We start from the raw sequence: 19,998 nt of genomic DNA, 5'->3' as shown, positions 1-19,998 counted from the left end.
AGAGAGGTTCAGTGAATGGAGTGTGAACTCTGGATTCAATCACACCTGGTTCAAATCCTGCTACCATCCCTTATAGGTGCAAGGCCTTGGGAAAGTGGCTGCCTTCATGAACCTCAGTTTCTCTTCCTCTAAAATGGGTCAGGGGGACTTCCTGGTGGCACAGTGGTTAAGAATCTGCCTGGCAAAGCAGGGGACCTGGGTTCGATCTCTGGTCCAGGAAGATCCCACATGCCGTGGAGCAACTAAGCCCGTGCGTCACAACTACTGAAGCCCACATGCCTAGAGACCATGCTCCTCAACGAGAGAAGCCACCGCAATAAGAAGCACGTGCACCGCAACAGAGAGTAGCCCCCGCTCGCTGCAACTAGAGAAAGCCCACATGCAGCAACGAAGACCCAACGCAGCCAAAAATAAATTTTTTTTTTTAAATGTTAAAACGGGTCAGGAATGCTGTTTCTTACAGAGTCATTGAATTAGAAGAGTCTGGCCCAGTGTCTGGCCCGGAGCAGGTGGTCAACAAACATTGGTCCTCTTTCTCCTTCCCTTGCTGGGATTGAGGAAAACCATCCTGAAGATCTCATGCACTCATGCAACATTTCAGAAGACCTTCTTACATTTTCAATTCAGTAACTATGTGTTAAGAATACACCTCAGGGCCTCCCTGGTGGCGCAAGTGGTTGAGAGTCCGCCTGCCGATGCAGGGGATGCGGGTTCGTGCCCCGGTCTGGGAGGATCCCATGTGCCGCGGAGCGGCTGGGCCCGTGAGCCATGGCCGCTGAGCCTGCGCGTCCGGAGCCTGCGCGTCCGGAGCCTGTGCTCCGCAGCGGGGGAGGCCACAACAGTGAGAGGCCCGCATACCGCAAAAAAAAAAAAAAAAAAAAAAAGAATACACCTCAGTGGAAAATTTTTACTTGGGGTTATTTCTTGGTGAGTTTTAAGAAACACGGTCAAGCACAGAAAACGTACTTTTATACATTATCTGTAAACAGCTGGTACAGAGCAGAAATTTTAGGTGAAATGAGAAGGAATTCAAGCAAAAGTGCTATACTTATTCCTCTGAGGGATTTCTCAACCCTCAGATCAATTTTTCCAAGGGGATTTCCCCACATGGAGTAACAGCAAAAACCCCGAGTGCCCTGGCTTATGCCAAAGTGATCTGTCACGTTGTTTCTTTGCTCAGAACCCACTGGTGGCTCCCCCAGGCCTCTGGATGAAGTTCACGTCTTTGGACACATTCCCAGATTGGCCCCTCCAGCTCCATCTTCTACCATCCCACCTCTACACCCTACCTTGCATCCACACCAAACCACCACTGACTCTTTGAATGTGCCTGTACTTTCTGCCTTCGTGTATTCTAGTCCCCCAATGGAATGCCCCTGCTTCCCTTGTCTGCTGAGACTCAGCGAAACACCACCTCCACCAGTCTTCCCTGCACTCCTCCGCACCTTCACCACGTCTGAAAAGCGAATTTCCTGTGCTCTTGTCTGCATATCCCATATCCCTTCTGGCTGAGGGCCTGCTGGGGACAAAGACCATGCCATTCCCCTTTATATCAGAGTTTAGTAGGTGCTTGGGAAATGTTTGCTGATTGAATGAAGAAATAAAGAAATGACAGAGGGAGGTTTGTAACAGAAAAGAGTTTTCAGAATGGTGCGGGGTTCTCCCAGACTTCACAGGCCTGTGGTCCACAGGTAACAATGATTACCACGTATCACACAACACAGAGCACACCTATGAAAAGTAGGCACATGAACCCATTTCGCAGGTCACGAAATCAAGGCTTGGCTGGGGAGGCTGGGGCTCATCAGAGCCAGGATGGAAGGCCATGGCTCCTCTGATCCTGAGTCCCACGGCTTGCAGTAAGGTCCTCCCCTTGCCTGTGAGCCCACTTCCGTGGCAGGCGACCTTTTAGATCCATCCCTGCCTGTGGGGAGAAGAGCAGCTCTGTGTTTCTGTGATTAATGTAGTTTTCGTCCTGCGGAGCCTCCTAAGGCCAAGAAAGGGCCAGGTCAGAAGTTATAGCACACACGGGAGCAAACAATCGACTACGTCTCAGGCCACCCAGAGCCAAGACCCTCACCCTTGGACCCTACTCTCCCACACTGCTAAGGGTGGGGGCCACACCATCTCTCATAGGACACCAAAGCTGCCCATTTCTTGTGCCTTTGGTGGGTCCAACATCATTAAAAGTGGACCCTGGTTTTCTCCAAATCAATTAGTTAAGAAGCAAGGTGACGACTTTCATTGGAATCTAAGGTTACAGAATGAGGTCTGTAACATTGTGTCTCAAATGGGGGAAGGGGGTAGAGACTGAGGAATGGGGATGGGCCATTCAGGGAAGAGAGGCAGGACCCGGCAGATAAGAGATCTCATCCACCAGACAGATAACAGGGCTAAAATGACAAAGGAGCTAGAAGCCGTGCTGGCCTGTTGAGAGAAAGAAAGAGCATATTAAATTTTAAACAAAGCCCACCCCAGGGGAAACTCCAGCCTCCCTCTCCCTACCCATGCCTCCCATTTCCAGCACACTAGTCATCAAGTTCATAGAAACCGAAATGTCCCTCATCTCTAGGGGCTGGGTTTTGTGTTTTTGTTTTTCTGTAATCCAACGGGCAGCAGCTGGCACACTGTGTCTCTGGGGGATGGTGGGGATGGAGTTTGGGACTCCCTGAGCCCCTGTGGCCTTCCCACCAGGCCTGAGAAAGGAGGGCAGGCTGGAACCAGCTTCAGTGGGACAACACCACCTGGACAGGGGATCGATGGGGGGATGGGAACCAGAGCAGAGTGGGTGCAGGGAAAGAGCAGGAAGTGAAAGGTCCAGATGGTAGGCAGCAGCCTAGGTGTCACCAGGAGCTAAGAGGAAAGAAGGAACTAAGAAGTAGGGAAGGTCCTCAGAGGCCTCATCAACCAGCGTAAAGAATGTGCTGGGGGACTTCCCTGGTGGCACAGTGGTTAAGTACCCGCCTGCCAATGCAGGGGACACGGGTTCGAGCCCTGGTCCAGGAAGATCCCACATGCCACGGAGCAACTAAGCCCACGCGCCACAACTACTGAGGCTGCGCTCTAGAGCCCGCAAGCCACGACTACTGAAGCCTGCGTGCCTAGAGCCGGTGCTCCGCAGCAAGAGAAGCCACCGCAATGAGAAGCCTGCGCACCGCAACAAATAGTAGCCCCCGCTCGCCGCAACTAGAGAAAGACCACGCGCAGCAACGAAGACCCAACACGGCCAAAAGAATATAAATAAATTCATTAATAAAAAAAAAAAAGAATGTGCTGGTATGGAGGAGGAAGAGAGCAGAAAAGGAGGAAGAGGGAGCTAGGAGCTGGAAAGGAAGGCCCAATTTAGCCCAAGCAAATGTTACTTCCTCAGTAATTCCGTCAAACCTCCCTCCCCCGCCAGCCCCCCACCCCCGCAAAGTGATGGCTGGGGAATCTGGCTGCAAGGGCTGAAGGTCTGGGCAGAGACACTCCCCTGGGAAGGACCCACGGGACAGGGTCTGAAGCCTGCACAGGAAATCTCCATGCCACCCCGACAAACACCAACCAACCTCAGTCTATGGAGTTAGGGCAGGATGTTTGTTTTATGAGCATCTTCTTCAAAGAAAGACCAGCCTAAGCTCCTTGAGAGAGTCTGGAATCCTCAAAGTCAGCACTGCCCCAGGCACCCTAAGGATGGGCCCCTTGAGGTTTCCCTGGGAAGCCACAGGCCTGCCCAGGTGCCTGCAGAGGAGACAAGAAAGGCCTCCAGCCTCAGTGCTAGAGGCCCACTGCAAACAAAGGGACAAGAATGGGAGGTTCTCTTACATAGGTCAGCTGTGCCCCGGGTCTCTCAGGCCTTTCCCAGGCCGGTGCCTCTTAACCAACATGCGTGAAATAGTTGAAAAGCGGTGTCTTAAAAACGCATAATCAGCTTTTAAAAGAATAAGACTTAGTATTCACCTAAAAGGAATCAAAAATACTACACGACATTTCTGGAGGCCAATTTAACCATCTATATCCAGAGCATTTAGAATGTGTCCTTGGCCTAGTGGATTCCCTGCTAGAAATATATCCCAAGGATATAATCAAAAAATACCCAAGGATGTTCACCACGGCATTCTCTATAAGAGAGAAGAGGAAAACACCTAAATTTAGGGGATTGCTTAAATATGTGGAAGGGTATATCATATACTGAAATATTAATAATTATAGGTGGTTTTAATTTTCTTCTTTTTGCTTGTTTCTATTTCCTAAATTTTCTGCAACAATCATAAATCTCTCTGTAACAAGAAAAAAAATCAATAAAAGCTATTTTCTAAAAAACAAAAGGAACAGATCCAAGATCCAAGAGACTGTGCATTCGTTGGACATTCAAATCTGAACTGGATTTGAACAAAACAAAACAAAACTGGACAGAGACACTTAAAACCACCTAAGAATATTTTCAAGGACTAAGAGGTGGTTTCCAGTGAAGGGAAATTAAAATCCTCCAGAAGGCCTGAGTGAGTGCAGGAAGGGTGAGTCAGGACCAGGGAGCCAAATCCCCAGAAGAGTCAGGACCCAACATTTCTGTCCTTAAAGTAACTGCCGTGGTGGGGGAGGGGCTGGGGTAGAGGGCGGGGATGAGAACAGGCAGAGGGGCCAAGGTGTGAAAAAACAATTGTTACTTTTGTCCCTGATCAGGGAAAGGACAATGGCTATCTCTTTAGACAGTGAATTCAAGCTGAGTGAGATTTGTTCATCTACCTGGCAACAGGGAATGAATTTTTACAACCAAGGTATAGAAGCCCCCAAACAGAGGTGTGGAAAAGAAATTCTGACAAGCTCTGTAATTGAAGCAAAAGAACTTAGCTGATGTTACACAGAAATTTTTCCAGATAATGAGCTAGAACACAAGAAGATAACGGAGTGGAACGCTCGGGAGGGCGTTAAGAGTACTAGGTGTAGCATTAACAGAAGGTGGCCTTTGCGTAAGATGACCTAGAGCCCAAGGTAGGAAAAATCCCCCAGGACGTGGACTTAATTATTCAAGCATCAGGAAAACCTGAGGAGCAATGGGAGATGTCTAAATTAATCCAGTCCTCTTTCTGATCAAAAGCTTTAAAATCTACCTCAGATATCAAAATTCATCGATTTGGGAAACGTTTATGGGGTGCCTCCTATCCATGCACGCATTCAGCAAACAGCCAGGTGCAAACTTGCTGTGGGTGCCACTCTGTGATGTTCAAAGCACTTCCACTTCCACTGGCCTAACAAACAAAAACGGACAGCATGGGTCACTAGCATGCATCCCTCATAAAGATACCAAGTAGCACAGTGACAGGGTGCTGGACATGCCAGCTCAGGCCCATGGATCCTGAAGGCTTCCCACCCCCATGAGCATTCCTCAGCCCCAGTGGACCCTGACTCTCTCTTAAGAAATGATGACTCCAACTTGGAAAATAAATATGACACCACACATGAGGACAGCTGGTGCTGGATGATTCTGTGTCTCTTAAAGACATCAAATTCTTCCCCCAGGTGAAGCTGTATCCTATAAATTACAGCCTCGCATTATATATGGCCAACACCTTTAGCTTTGTTCTCCGTGGAGAATTTCTCTTCAGCAAAGAGGAAGCAGTCAATACCCTACTTTGAAAACAGCACAGGTGTTTCTGTGAGACAAAAACCAAAACAAAAATCAAAAAACCACCTCTTCCTCCCTTTAATTAAAGGGATTGCACCTGTGTATAGAAAAATAGAAAAAGTTGTTCTTCCAGAATCTTCCATGTACTAAGTACTTTCAGCCCTGAAAACGTCCCCACCGTAAAACAAAGTGAAGGCACCAGCTTACGGTACCAGGAAGTGCTCCCTTGGCACCTGGCAGCAGCTGGTACCTACCTGAGGCCAGTTCATAACGACAGTCATAAAAGTTCCCTTGAAATAGTGTTAAGGTTCAGACACTCTGATAAAAGCTGGGAACTTCAAAGATAGGACTGCAAAGCCCATCCCTAATCCTCCTCATTGTGTCTGATGTGGAGGGCTGGGTTCTGGGCTGGCTCCACCACCTACTGCCTGAGCTTTGCCCAGTAGGACTTGTGAGCCAGCCAGCCAGCTGGAGGAGGCGGGATGGAACTTTGCACTCACTCCCACAGGGGGTGGGGGGTGGGGTTGTCCAGGCCATGGTGCACAGCCATTGGTCCTTGACCTATGAGAAGTCGGTTAAAAATAAAGGAAGGAAACAAGAAAATTCTGATCTACAGACATGAGCCCAATGATTCTGGAGTGAGAACTGGATTCAGTGCCAGGTTCCAAGGCTCTCTCCATGAACTTGGGCAAGTCATTGCAGACTTCCGAGCTTCAGTTTCTTGGTCAATAAAAATGGTAATCTCCCTAGGGGCTGCTGAGGGGAGTAACTAAAATACCCTATATGAAAATGCAGAACAAAGGTGTGATCCCTCTTCCATTCCTCCCTCCTTCCCACCCTCCCTTCTTTCCACCCTAACCTCCTTAAAAAAATTTTTTTTTTAATTAGGTAATATAGGGAATTTCCTGGCAGTCCAGTGATTAGGACTTTGTGCTTCCACTGCAGGGAGCATGGGTTCTATCGCTGGTCAGGGAACTAAGATCCCGCAAGACACGCGGTATGGCCAAAAATAAATAAATAAGTAAGGTAGTATATGCACAAAGTACAAAATTCAAAATGTAGAAAAAGGAACACAGTGAAAAGTCAGCATCTGCTGCGGGAAACCACTATTACCAGTCTCCTAGGTATCCTTGCAGAATGCTGCATAGCCAGGCATTCTGTCTCTTACTTTCTTGCTTAAGAAAATATCTCAGCAACCACATCGATACATAGGGAGCTTTTACATTCTTTCGTACAGCTGCACAGAGTTGCACTGCATGGTTATAGGATAATTTATTTACCAGTTCTCTAGTGATGGACATTAAGGTTGTTCCCCCCACCCCTTTTTTGCTTTTACAAGCAATGACGCAATGAACTATCTTGAAAAATGCATCATTTCACATGTATGCTCATATCTGTGAGAGGAATTCCCAGAAGTGGAGTTGCTTGTGCACTTTTAATAAATATTGCCGGGCTTCCCTGGTGGTGCAGTGGTTAAAAATCCACCTGCCAATGCAGGGGACACGGGTTTGAGCCCTGGTCTGGGAAGATCCCACATGCTGCGGAGCAACTAAGCCCGTGCGCCCCAACTACTGAGCCTGCGCTCTAGAGCCCGCGAGCCACAACTATGGAGCCTGTGTGCCACAACTACTGAAGCCTGCACGCCTAGAGCCCGTGCTCTGCAACAAGAGAAGCCACCGCAATGAGAAGCCCGCGCACCACAACGAACAGTAGCCCCCCGCTCACCGCAACTATAGAAAGTCCGTGTACAGCAACAAAGACCCAATGAAGCCAAAAATAAATAAATAAAATAAATAAATTGATTAAATAAATAAATATTGTCAAAACCCTCTTTATACAGGTTGTACCAACTTACACTCTTTCAACAGTTACGAGAGCATCTATTCCCACTGTCACTTCTCCATAGCAGAGTTAACACTTCTCTTATTACTAGTGGGGCTGAACACCTTATATGGTTAAGAACCACTTGTATTTCCTTTTCTGTGACTGGTTCATAGCCCATTTTAAAAATTGGGTTGATAGTCTTTTTCTGATTGATTTTCTCTTTTTAGATATTAAGGAAATTAGCCCCATCTCTGATATATGTTGCAAAAATGTTTTCCCAGTTTTGAGAAGTAGGAGACTCTTTTGACTGTTTATGATGATTTTGCCTCACAGAAATTTTTTACTTGTGTAGGGTCAGATATATTAATCTTTTCTTCTATGGATTCTGGGTTTTAAGTCAAAGTTAAAAAGTATTTTCCCTGAGGTCATTTTTTATATTTAACATTTTTAATCCATCTGAAATTTATTGTTATAAAGTGTTCTTTTTTTAGACAGCCATCAGGTGGTCTCAAGTCACAAATTTTAAAATGCCACCTTTCTAAAATGTCACCTTTCATATCAATTTATCTTTTAGTCCCTTTTCTTTCTTCTCTTCCAAATCATGCCCCTTTATCTCAGAATCACGCTCTTTCTCTCCAAGGCCCTCCCATCCCTTCATTCCATTTGTGAGCCAAGAGTTGATCCATGTTATCATGACTGACAGTCATAAAAATTATGTTGAATCTCAGTATCTTAGAGCAAGTAGAGATTTCATAAGCGTCCCTTCATTTTATAGCTAAGGACACTCAGATCCAAAGAGGTAAACCGGACCTGTCCAAGATCACAGGGTAGCTTAGTGCTTGTGATTTTTTTTATTACTATTCAAGAAGAACAGAAATATTGATTTTGCCATAAATTCCATTCAATCAATAGATATCTATTAAGCAACTACTCTGCCCAACAGTGAACAGGCACTGGGGCTCCAGAAATAAATGACACAGCTCTGACCTTTTAAGAAGTTCTGAGTCCAGTGTGGGGTCTGAACACACACATCCACAGACTAATAGATAAGATGACAATGGCCAATGAATGTAGAAGGACTGGTTAATTTTGCAAGGGATGGCATGGAGAAGGCTCAGAAGATACATAGTTTTCAGTTGGGCCTGACATGACTAGGACTTTGTCCAAATATGGAGAGAAGGCATTTGGCAATAAGGGAACAATGGGACAAAGTGGGGGGTCTGGTGGTATATCATCAGGAAGGAAGTACTCTGGCTTAGTGTTAGCTGTGGGCAGGGTTTTAAATGAAAAGGCTCCTCTGAGAATCTGTGGTCATTAGCCAGCCCTCAAGTGGGTTTGGGCTCTGGTCCTCAAAACTGCAAGCTAAGAATTATAAATAAATGACCCATCTGTAGGGTCTTAAGGGGTCTGGCAGAAGGCAACACATATTCTCCCTGGAAGAATGTACTCTCATCCCACACCTTAAAGAATTCTCACAGATAGAATTCTAACAAATATAAGCTCACAATAGAAAATCACAAAAAGAAATAAGCCCTCATGAGTGGGATGGAGCAGAATCATCAAACAACAGAACTAAACCTGTAAATACTTCAGATACTAGCATTACTGGATACAAAAAAAAAAAAAAAAAAGCATGTTTAATATGATTAAGGAAATGAGGGGTTAAAAACCCAGGTAAAGAGTAAGAGATTATTGGGCTTCCCTGGTGGCACAGTGGTTAAGAATCCGCCTGTCAAGGCAGGGGACACGGGTTCAAGCCCTGGTCCGGGAAGACCCCACATGCCACGGAGCAACTAAGCCCGTGTGCCACAACTACTGAGCCTGCACTCTAGAGCCCGTGAGCCACAGCTACTAAGCCCACGTGGCACAACTACTGAAGCCCACGTGCCTAGAGCCCGTGCTCTGCAGCAAGAGAAGCCATCACAATGAGAAGCCCACGCACTGCAACGAAGAGTAGTCCCCACTCACCGCGACTACAGAAAGCCTGCACGCAGGAACAAAGACCCAATGCAGCCAAAAATTAAATAAATAAATAAATAAAAATTTTTTTTAAAGAGTAAGAAATTATTTTTAAAAAGTCACACATATTTGAAAAATGATAAAATAGAAACATGATGCTCATCCAGATTAAAAACTTAAAGAATGAACATCAAAGAAAATAACTACAATGGATCAAAACACATAAAGTATATTAAAATCTCTGAGTTGGACTTCCCTGGTTGCACAGTGCTTAAGAATCTGCCTGCCAATGCAGGGGACATGGGTTTGATCGCTGGTCCGGGAAGATCCCACATGCCGCGGAGCAATTAAGCCCATGCACCACAACTACTGAGCCTGTGCTCTAGAGCCCACGAGCCACAACTACTGAGCCTGCGTGCCACAACTACTGAAGCCCGTGCACCCAGAGCCTGTGCTCTGCAACAAGAGAAGCCACCGCAATTAGAAGCCTGCACACGGCAATGAAGAGCAGCCCCTACTCATCACAACTAGAGAAGGCCTGCAGGCAGCAATGAAGACCCAGTGCAGCCAAATAAATAAATAAATAAAATTATTATTTTTTTAATCTCTGAGTTAATAGTGATATTAAAAATACCTCAGTGGAAGGACTGAACAGAAAATTAGAGATAACTGAAGAGAGAATTAATGAGCTGGAAGACAAATAAGAAATTACCCAGAAAACACTAAAAAAACCCAAAAGATTGAAAATGAAAAAGAAGTTAAGAGAGGGGGGTGTGGGATGAATTGGGAGATTGGGACTGACATATATACACTACCATATATAAAATAGATAACTAATGAGAACCTACTGTATAGCACAGGGAACTCTACTCAGTGCTCTGTGGTGACCTAAATGGGAAGGAAATCTAAAAAAGAGTGGATATATGTATATGTATAACTGATTCACTTTGCTGTACAGCAGAAACTAACACTATAGAGCAACTATACTCCAATAAAAATTAAAAAACAAAAAAGAAGATGTCAAGGAGATGTAAAGGATAGAATAAGATCGAACATATATCTAATTGGAGTTCCCAAGGAGAAACCAGAGAGAGAATGATAGAGAGATAAAAGTCAAAGAGATAAAGGATGAAACTTTTCTAAAACTGATCAAAGTCACTAATCTTTGGTTTCAGGAAGTCTAATGAATCCTTAGACAAATAAAATAAAATCCACTCCTAAATGCATTAAACTGCAAAACACACACACACATGCACATGTGCGTGAACACACACCACCACCACCACAACAACAACAAAACAACAACCAGAGAGAAGAAATTACCTAAGACCAATAACTGGGCTACTACCTTCTCAATATCAATAAGGAAAGCTGGAAGATAGTAGAATACCATCTTTCAATACTAAGAGACAATAACTGTCGAGCTAATGTTTTATACCCAGTAAAACAATCTCTTAACAATAAATATGAAATAAAATTTTAGCCAAACAGGAACTGAAAGTTTATGATTAAAACACCTCCACCACATGATGTTCTGATTCCAGAGGGAAAGCCTGAGATGCAGGGATAAATATGGGTAAACAAAATGGTAACTATGTGGAAAATCAAAAGTTAACCAACCTTTCATTGCACTGCATTACTTGAAGAAAGATATGGATACCAACTAACTTTAAACCTTATGCAGTCTGCATGCATCAAAAGGACAGAAATAGAGTATGTAAGTTCCAAAGCAGTAAAGAGAAAAAAAGAGCAGAGAAAAAAACCAAACCAAAACAAAACAAACACAGAGGAAAGAATCAGAAAAAGAAGAAACAGAAAACACAAACTAAGATGGTAGGAAGATATCCATATATACCCAAAACTATAACTAATGTAATCCCAGCACTAGGTTGTTCACAGGAGACATGAGGGCAGGGATACAGGCCAGAGAGTCCTCACTGTGCAGGGTGAAGCCATAGACAGGGACGGGAAGCAAGTAGCAAAGAACCGTGGCTGAGGCACCAAAGCATAGCCAGGAGAGGAAGGAGTGGCAGAAAAAGCAGGAATAGAGAGGCAGGAGCAGGACCCAGAGTGATGAGCCAGAACCCACGACAGGCAAGAGTATCACGACAGTACAGCTACAGAGAAGCCAGGTAAGTAGAGGCCACCAGATGTGATCAGGAGGTGGCTGGGGACCTCTGGGAGTGGGGTGGGGGTGAACCTGCTGCTTCAGAGCTGGAGAGGAGAGGGGGAGAGAGGAAGTAGAGATGGAAATTGTGGCCTCTTCTTTGTGAAGTCCTAGGGTGAAGAGAAGTGAAATGGGAGGGGTGCAGGGGAGAGGCAGGGCCAAAGGAGAGGGAGACAGGTGTGTCAGTAGCTGTAGCGGGGAACTGGGGCACAGGAGGATGCCCAGTGCTCAGTCGTAGGGAGGCAGCCTGGGCAGGACATGGAAACGAGGGTTGATGGTGGGCATGAGGCCCAGGCGAGCAGGCAGAGGTATCCCAGCTTGGGGCAGCGGTGGGCGGGGTTGCTTCAAGTAGGGCTGTGCAGTGGGGGGCCTGGAAGGATTCAGAATTTCAGAGGTGACCTGCTTCCAGGTGATGGCAAGTCCACAGTGGTCCTGTGGCTAGCAAATGGATGGGAGGTTGAGACTGTGGGCCTAGGGACCCCAGGATTGGACATCACAGGGTGGGGTTAACCAACCAGCACCGCCAGCCTCCAAAGGGTCCCTAATGCTTACTGAGAGGCCCGCTCAGGTGTGGTCCTTGTGAGGACATTCTGACGTGGTGCATAAAGCAACCATTAAAGTTTGTACAATTTTTTTTTTTTACCAAAACCATGCAGGACAACCTTCCCGATCCAGAAGACAAACCACACATAACCGAGAGTCATCACAGAAGTTCTAGTCTCCCATGTAAATCTGCAGGGTGGACATTCCTGCTTTCTGTAGTGATCATTCTTACCTGATTTTGATTCCCTGTTTATTATACCCTGGGGGGCAGGGAAGGAAGAAAAGGAAGGCAGTTGGGCCACAATGTGATCCCTTATTCTCAACTTCCAACTGCACTGAAAATCCTCACATTTCCAACAGTTCTCTCAGTATTCCCAAAATATACACATGATAGAGCATATGTATTTAATATCAGAAACTCCTTTCTGATGATGGTTGTAGAAGACAGAACCAAAACCTCTCTAGAGATCAACCCACTTTTAATAGTCCCTTTACTCCATTTACAAATATATAGACTATAAAGATAATACATACTGGTAAATATTCAAATGAGTAAGAGAGATGACAAAGGCCTCTGTACTTGGGGTAAAGCACTAGGGGTGGCAGAAGGGTCAGGTCTGTGAGCTACATACATTAATTAGTAGGTAATAAAAGCCAGTTATTTTACCTTTTTTTTTTTTTTTTGCGGTACACGGGCCTTTCACTGTTGTGGCCTCTCCCGTTGCGGAGCACAGGCTCCGGACGCGCAGGCTCAGCGACCATGGCTCGCGGGCCCAGCGGCTCCGCGGCATGTGGGATCTTCCCGGACCGGGGCATGAACCCACGGCCCCTGCATCGGCAGGTGGACTCTCAACCACTGCGCCACCAGGGAAGCCCTATCTTACCTTTTGAAGCTGCTGATTCGACATACATTTGGCTCTGCTTTGGCCTCTAACATCCTTTAATCCCCCCCTTTCAGAATCTACCCCAATTTCCTGCGACCACCTCACCCCCCCTTATTTGACTGTGTTCAAGCACCTTCTATCTGATTCTAGAATTCTTAATTTACCTTGCAGTACTGCAGCAGTCTTGTTTTCTAAATTTTTTTTTTTTTTTTTTTTTGCAAACAATCATGAGTTGGGCCCAACAGCAACACAGGCTCTCACGGGCTAGCCTGGCAACCCTGTGCTATTTGTAACACATTTCCCTTGGGAAAATCCTTTCAGTTTTACACACGAACTATTGGGAGATGCTTACTTGTAAAGTGGGGGCCTCTATAATCTCAATTTTTGTTCTACCAAAAAGAGCTCTCCCTTAGCCCCACCTGCCCTGTTACTAAGGTAGGCTTTGCTAACAGGGACTCTGGGGCCTGAATGCCTGGGTGCCAATCCTGGTTCTGAAACTTACTAGGTGTGTGAACTCCGGAAAAGTATTCAACCTAAATGAGCTAATATATGGAAAGTGCCTGGCATAGCAGTAAGCACTGCATGATAAAAGAGCTGGGAGAGATTAGTCAAGAAAGCCCTTTGCCCCTAGTTCTGGGAGGCCGCAGACCCCTTTGAGGCTGGTGAAAGCTACAGGTCCTCTCCCTAGAAAAGTGCACACACATGTAACCCTCTGCACAGTTGCAGGTGTAGCTGAAGCCCATCCACAGCGGCAAGGGTCAAGGAGCCCTGGTTCCAGCGCTCTGGTTCTCTCTACAGTGATGTGAGGATCTCAGGGGCAGAATACCATGGTAATTCCTGAAGTATTATGTTCATATGCATGGAACTGTCAAGCAGGTTCCTCCTGCCCTCAGTTTAGGCTCCACTTTTGGCAGAAATGTTACACCTTTCTTCCTCAAAGCCCTTTGACCCTTACCAATTTTTCTCTCGCTTCAGGTCAACTCATCTCTGGGTCACCTTAAGACAATCTCTCTGTGCCACAAAGCTCCACATGCTTTTTTTTTTTTTTTCTTTCTTTTTCTTTGCGGTATGCGGGCCTCTCACTGTTGCGGCCTCCCCCGTTGCGGAGCACAGGCTCCGGACGCGCAAGCTCCGGACGCGCAGGCTCAGCGGCCATGGCTCACGGGCCCAGCCGCTCCGCGGCATATGGGATCCTCCCAGACCGGGGCACAAACCCGTATCCCCTGCATCGGCAGGCGGACTCTCAACCACTTGCGCCACCAGGGAGGCCCTCCACATGCTTTTTGCAAATTATTCTCATCTTTTTCCAAAGGATGGTCTGGCCCCCCTTTAGTGCTTACTGAAGTCAGACCAGAGCATGGACTAGTAGCATATGCTGGCCCCCACCAAAGGCACCGTAGAGGTGTATGCTGTGTAATGCCAGGTCCTTTCCCTCAGTAAGCTTGGAGACAGCACACACCAGCAAAAGCCAAAGATCTGAGAAGCCAGAAGGAACTTGTGGGATGATCTAATTCCCTCGTTATTACTCCTCCAAGTCATTCCAAGTTGGGTGACTTGCCTGAGTCACCCAACTCATTCGCAGCAAAGCTGTGAACCTCCCAGTTCGGTACTTTGATTCCATCAGTATTTCTTAGACTTTACCACGCACGGGAATCTTGTTAAGATGCAGATTCAGCAGGTCTGGGGTAGGCCCCAGATCCTGCATTTCTAACAAGCTCTCAGGTGATGCTGATGCTGCTGGTGCATGGACCACATACAGAGTAGCAAGGCTAATGGACTATCAAGGCTAATGGACTATCCCACCTAGTTAAAGCCTCTTCACCCACCCTTTGCATGGCTGTTTAAATGCCCTTTCTTCAGGAAAGCCTCCCTTCCCCCGTCCTCCCTGATTATCAGCTCCCATGGTCTCTGTACTTTTTCCTTTGAAGCATTTATAACAACTGTAATTAAAGAGTATTTGTTTAATTATTAGTTTAATGCCTGTCTCCCAGGGAGACTGCAAGCTCCACAAGGACCGGACCAGCATACTGTCGATAAAAGGGCAGCTGTTGTGGGCTGGAGCAGCCTGGACCAGCATCCTTGGAGGAGGAAGGGAAGGCTTGCACTGGTGGGAAACACCTTCTAGAGGCCTCATGGCCAAGGGTGACACTTCTGCCTTTAAAATTCCCACCAGTTTCAAATACATGCCAACTAAAATGTAACTTGAAAAGCAACCTTACCAAAAAAAAAAGTCTCCTAAACCTTTATCAAAGATGTACTGAACAAATATATGTGGTAAATAAAAATAAATTTGAATAGTGGGATAAATTTTTTATAAAGTCTTTATCAACTGCAAAACAGTCCCAATCTGGTACTAGCCACTCTGCCTGGGGAATAATTAGGTCCCCAGTAAATATTCCCTTACAGTCCTCAGACACTGTGAGGGCCTTGGCAAAAGAAGCAGAGGGTCTGCTCCCTGACCAGCCTCATTCTGTTGCAGACCAACAATTTCTTTTCCAATTTTTCTGCTGCCATCCTTTCTAGCAACCCCAAAGCTCTGAATGCCCAGCTCCTTGGAGTGGGCAGAGATACCTGCACTCATCATCATTCTAGGGTGGCCAAGTTTGAAGTCAGTCCGCCTGTGTTCAGACACCACCAGTTCTGTGCCCTTGTATGTAACTAATTTCTCTGTGCTCCAGTTTCCCAATCTGCCAGATGGGAATAACAATGCAGTAACTAGCACCTGTGAGGACTAAGGGAGATGATACACATAAATCACTTACACAAGCCTGGCCCAAGATCTACGATTATTATTATCCTCCCCATATCCGGTCCAATTCAAGATCTCTCTATTGTTTCACACAAGTCTCCACCCAGTGGCTCCACCTCATTCAAAATTTACTCTTCCCAGCCCCTCCTGCCTTACCTGTCTGGAGCTTGTTCTAAGCAATGACTCACTGCAAAACTCTGCAGTTCCCATCAATCACCTCCCTGTCTCTGCCTCTGTGTGTCATTTGTGGGTCCCTGCTGGGAGGGAAATCTTTTTCCTCATGTCCAGTACCTTTATTCAACAAGTATTTATCGAGGGCCCACTATGTGCCAGGCCCTGTTCTAGGCACAAGGGCTTAGCAATGAACAAAGAAAGACCTCTATCCTCGTGAACTGAAAGTAGTAAGAGATCTAACCCACGAACAGAGATCAGTTCGGGTCTCCGGCCCTTCCTTACGTCCCCATTCTTTTCCCTGACTAAGCCTAAATAAATCACACACAAGTACAAAGCATGAAGAAAACATTCCAGATCAAAAAATGCTCAGTGTGACTTGGGCACATCCTGATGACTAAACTGCTGCCCCGCTAAACTGGTTGACGTTGAAGAAGTACGCATTATAACAGCCAGAAACACCCGGTTTCCCCAAGTAGTCACACCAGCCGTCAAATCCTCCAGAACAGTATGTGTAACACAACTAGAAAATAAGGTCCTTCATTTACTTATCTCATGAGGGTAGGATAAGCCCATGTTTTCATGTTCTCACAGTCACATTCTTTGGATGAAGCCTGATTTGGGTTCCCCGGCAGGAATACAGGCAGCAGCCTTGTGTTAACAGCACTGGAAATGGACTCTGAAAGCCCAGGTTTGAGTGCTGGCTCTGTCACTTACTGTGTGATTTCAGGCATGGAGCTTTTCTCATGCCTCACTTTCTTCAGATAACCTCTAAGGTCCTCTTCCAGCTTTGCAGTCTAAGGGCTGGGATCAACCACCATTAACATGAGACACAGGAGACTCACAGATTCCTTAATTCAAAAAATGAGCCCCTGCCCTCAGATCCGGGGGGTGAGCAAGCCGATGAAGAGCCTGTGGACAGCATCCTGAGATGCACCCGACTACTCCTTTACTTATTTACTCCCTTCTAACTTCAAACTTGAGCTTTCCAAGCACAACTCTGATAGAAATATCCCTGGGCCACAAGGCAAACCTAAAATAGAAGGCATGCAAAATCTCCGGTGGGCCCATTAGTCTCCCTTCCTCCAACTCAAAAAACCATTCCAGACCTTGTCCATCTCCTTGTCTCTAGACAGGGAGCCTAAAATAAGTCTCCCTGGTAGAAAATGCCTGGTTGGAACGGAAGTGACCCAAGTGCAGAACAAATGGCCCGCTGGCCACACACCACAGGACAAGGACTCACCCGGGAATCCGCTCTGAGGAGAAGAGTGAACCTCTGCTCCCACTGCAATTCACTGCACCTGCCTCCATGGGCATACAGGCAACCAGGTGAGCCTGGAGGAAAGAAAAATGTGACCCAAATGGCCAACCCCCCCTACCCTAAAGAAAGCAGCCCTACCCCCACTGCCCTCATGCAAGAAAGCCAGGTCCTGCAGGTTACTGGAGCACTAGTGCGGCTAGAACTACAGGTGACCAATTAGAGGTCCTGTTCCCAGACTGGCAGGTGCCTGGCACAGAGGGATGCAAGGTTCGAGGGCCAGCTGACAAAACCACCATGAGAGCTCTAGAAAATAACATTCGCTTTAAAACAAACGAGAAAGGGACAGCCATACTAAGTCTCAAAAGTCAAAACCAGACAGGCCCATGGCTTTGATCACAAACACTAAGAATGCATTTTCTAAAGTCTAAAGACAATTAGGGGTGGTTTACTTCCCCTCCCCCACCTGGCCCGGCGGGTCCTTTGAAGGCCCCTGGTGAGGGCAAAACAGGGATGCAGGCTCCAGGCCCTCTACTTGGCAGAAATGAACTTTGACTGTTTTTACTTACACGTGTACAAAGGCAGGACTGAAAGAGCAGCTTCAAAGTTGCCTGGGTGAGCCCCAAGGTTCAAAGTCCCTCTCCGCACACCTATGGAGGAATCTTGTGAGTTTCCCAGGCGCCCACCGGAACTGGTCATGTCCCCTCCAGGTCTACACTGGCTGGGAGTTTCCATTTTGCACAGAAATAAAGGCGCTCTGGGTGCCCTTAGCAGTTAGGGCGCTCGGTCCGCTGCTCTAGGGTGGGCCACGAGGACAGTCCCTCATTGGACCGCTCAGACCGGGAAGGACCAGCACCTCGTAGTGACCCTGTGAAGACGCACCGGGCTGCGGCTACGCCTTGCCCGAACCATCGCAGAGCTTAGAGATACATTAATGATCGTTTCGGGTTAGTTAAAACCCACGCAAGCACCTCCCTGGCCTCTTAAATCTTCCCAAACTACTGCTCAGACTGGAGGGAAGCAGTTGCAGCCACCATAAAAGTCATCTTAAAAGGCAAGTTGGAAAAAAACCCGATACGCACTAGTTAGCAAGTCCGCGGTTAGGGGGGCGGTGGCACGAGGGTCGGATCTGTGGGCTCTGCACGCTGGCGGGGGCTGTCCCGTTGGTCCCCGAGTCCCCGCGCCCACCTGGCAGCCTCGGGGCCACTAATCTGACGCCGGCGATCACACCCCACAGCTCTGTCCAATTAGGAAAATGACCGCGAGGAGACGGAGAGAGTGGGCGACAAGGAAGGGGAACTGAGACTGAGGAGGCTAAGGACAGGCCATGGAGACCCAGCCGGCCGGCGAGCGCCTTCAACAGGTCCCCGCCCCGGGGAGCGGGACGTGCGGCGGCCTGCTGCCCCGGGGGCGCCCCCGACACCCCGGCGGCGCGCCCAGCCCTCCCCCACCCAGGACGGCGGGGACGCGCAGCAACCCCACCCGCCGGGAGAATAAAGTTTGTGGGCAGCGGCTGGGCGGGGCGGCGCGGCGAGGGGGTGAAACTTTGAGTCCCGGGCGGGCGGCGGGGGGAGCGTACTGGGCGCCGGGACACCCACGTGCGGGCCCGCGAGCCGCCGCCGCCGCCTCCGGGCCTCCCGCCCCGCCGCCGCCGCCGCGCTTTCCTTTCATTTTTGCTTCTCTCTCTCTCTCTCCCCTCCCTTTCTCTCTATCTCATTCGCGCGCTCTCCTCGCTCTCGCCCTCTTTCGCTCGCTCGCTCCCTCCTTCCCTTCCCCCTCCCCCTCCACACACCCCCCCCCCCCCGCCAGACGCCATCTCTCCCTCTTTCCCCAGCTCTCCATGTCTCCCTCCAGCTCTCCGGCATGAGGGAATGTGGAAGTGAAAGGAAAAGACGACATGTTTGCGGCGCGGGCCTGCGCGCGGCCGTCCCCGGGGAGAGGCGGGGGGCGGGTCGGCCGTGGCCGCAGTGACCCACCCCCGCGCCCCCCGCGCCCCCGCCGGCGCGCCGCCCGGGGCTGCGGGGTCGGGGGCCCGGGCCCGCGCGGGACACTCACCCTGGGTCCGGGCGCGGCTCCTACGCTGGGGCCCGTGGCGGGCCGGGGCCGGGGGCTCCTGGCTGCCCACCGCCCGGGCTGCTGCTGCGCGCCCGCCGCCCGCCTCCACGCGCGCCCGCCGCCTGCTCCTGCCGTCCTCCCTCCGGCTCCTCTCTTTCTCTCTCTCTCTCTCTCTCTCTCTCTCTCTCTCTCTCTCTCTCTCTCTCTCTCCCCCCCCCCTCTCTCTCGCTCGCTCGCTCGCTCTCTCTCCCTCCCTGGAAGAAGGGAATGAGGCAGGGCTGACGTGAAGGGATGCAAAACAGCTCCTCCTAACCCAGCTCGCGGAGGAAGAGAGACAGAAAAGCAGCCCTTTTATCTCTCTTTTGTTTTCTCACTTCCTTCCACCCCCCAACACCCCCCTCTTGTCAGCCCAAGTTTTCTTTTCTCTTTCTACCGCAGAGAGGATTTTTCTTCCTTTCTTTCTCTTTCTTTCGGTTCAACTCTCCCACTCAAATTGAAAGCCTGGAGGGTTTTCTCTCTCTCTTTTTTTTCTTCCCTCTTTTCTTCCTTCTTCCTCCTTTCTTATTTCTCTAAAAGGGTTTTGTTTGCTGTGGGAGTTTCGTTTGAAAATCAAGTCACGCCTTTTTTCCTCCTTTTCTTTCTCTCTCTTTTTTTCTCCTCAGCAGAAAAGGGGAACAAAGATTAACTGAAGCGGGAGAGAGGGGGAGCATCAGAACCTCGCATGGAAATGGGGGGCCCGGTCCTGCCCGCCACAAAGGGGGCCAGCTTCCCCCACCGTGGGAA

At 48.3% G+C, this 19,998-nt stretch overlaps 1 protein-coding gene across 5 annotated transcripts in view; it reads right to left on the bottom strand.

Annotated features, from left to right (window-relative positions):
* Nucleotides 1-19,374, bottom strand: part of ZNF710 (zinc finger protein 710) — a 67,220-nt gene extending 47,846 nt beyond the window's left edge. The window contains exons 1-3 of one of the 5 annotated variants that reach the window (XM_060097383.1): nucleotides 19,216-19,374; nucleotides 17,730-17,810; nucleotides 17,146-17,237 (exon numbers count right to left, since the gene is read on the bottom strand). In XM_060097383.1, coding sequence (XP_059953366.1) covers nucleotides 17,146-17,219 — 74 coding nt within the window. In that variant the 5' untranslated portion in view covers nucleotides 17,220-17,237; nucleotides 17,730-17,810; nucleotides 19,216-19,374. Of the gene's footprint in view, nucleotides 1-17,145; nucleotides 17,238-17,729; nucleotides 17,811-18,242; nucleotides 18,547-19,215 lie in introns of those variants that run through there. The other 4 variants (XM_060097384.1, XM_060097386.1, XM_060097385.1 and 1 more) reach the window with 4 other exon arrangements.
* Between the last annotated feature and the right edge of the window lie 624 nt (nucleotides 19,375-19,998).

Source organism: Mesoplodon densirostris, chromosome 4 (assembly GCF_025265405.1).
Source record: "Mesoplodon densirostris isolate mMesDen1 chromosome 4, mMesDen1 primary haplotype, whole genome shotgun sequence".
In the NCBI taxonomy this organism is placed as follows: domain Eukaryota; kingdom Metazoa; phylum Chordata; class Mammalia; order Artiodactyla; family Ziphiidae; genus Mesoplodon; species Mesoplodon densirostris.
The sequence above is the reverse complement of the archived record's forward strand: the minus strand, read 5'-3'. Positions and strand labels throughout refer to the sequence as shown.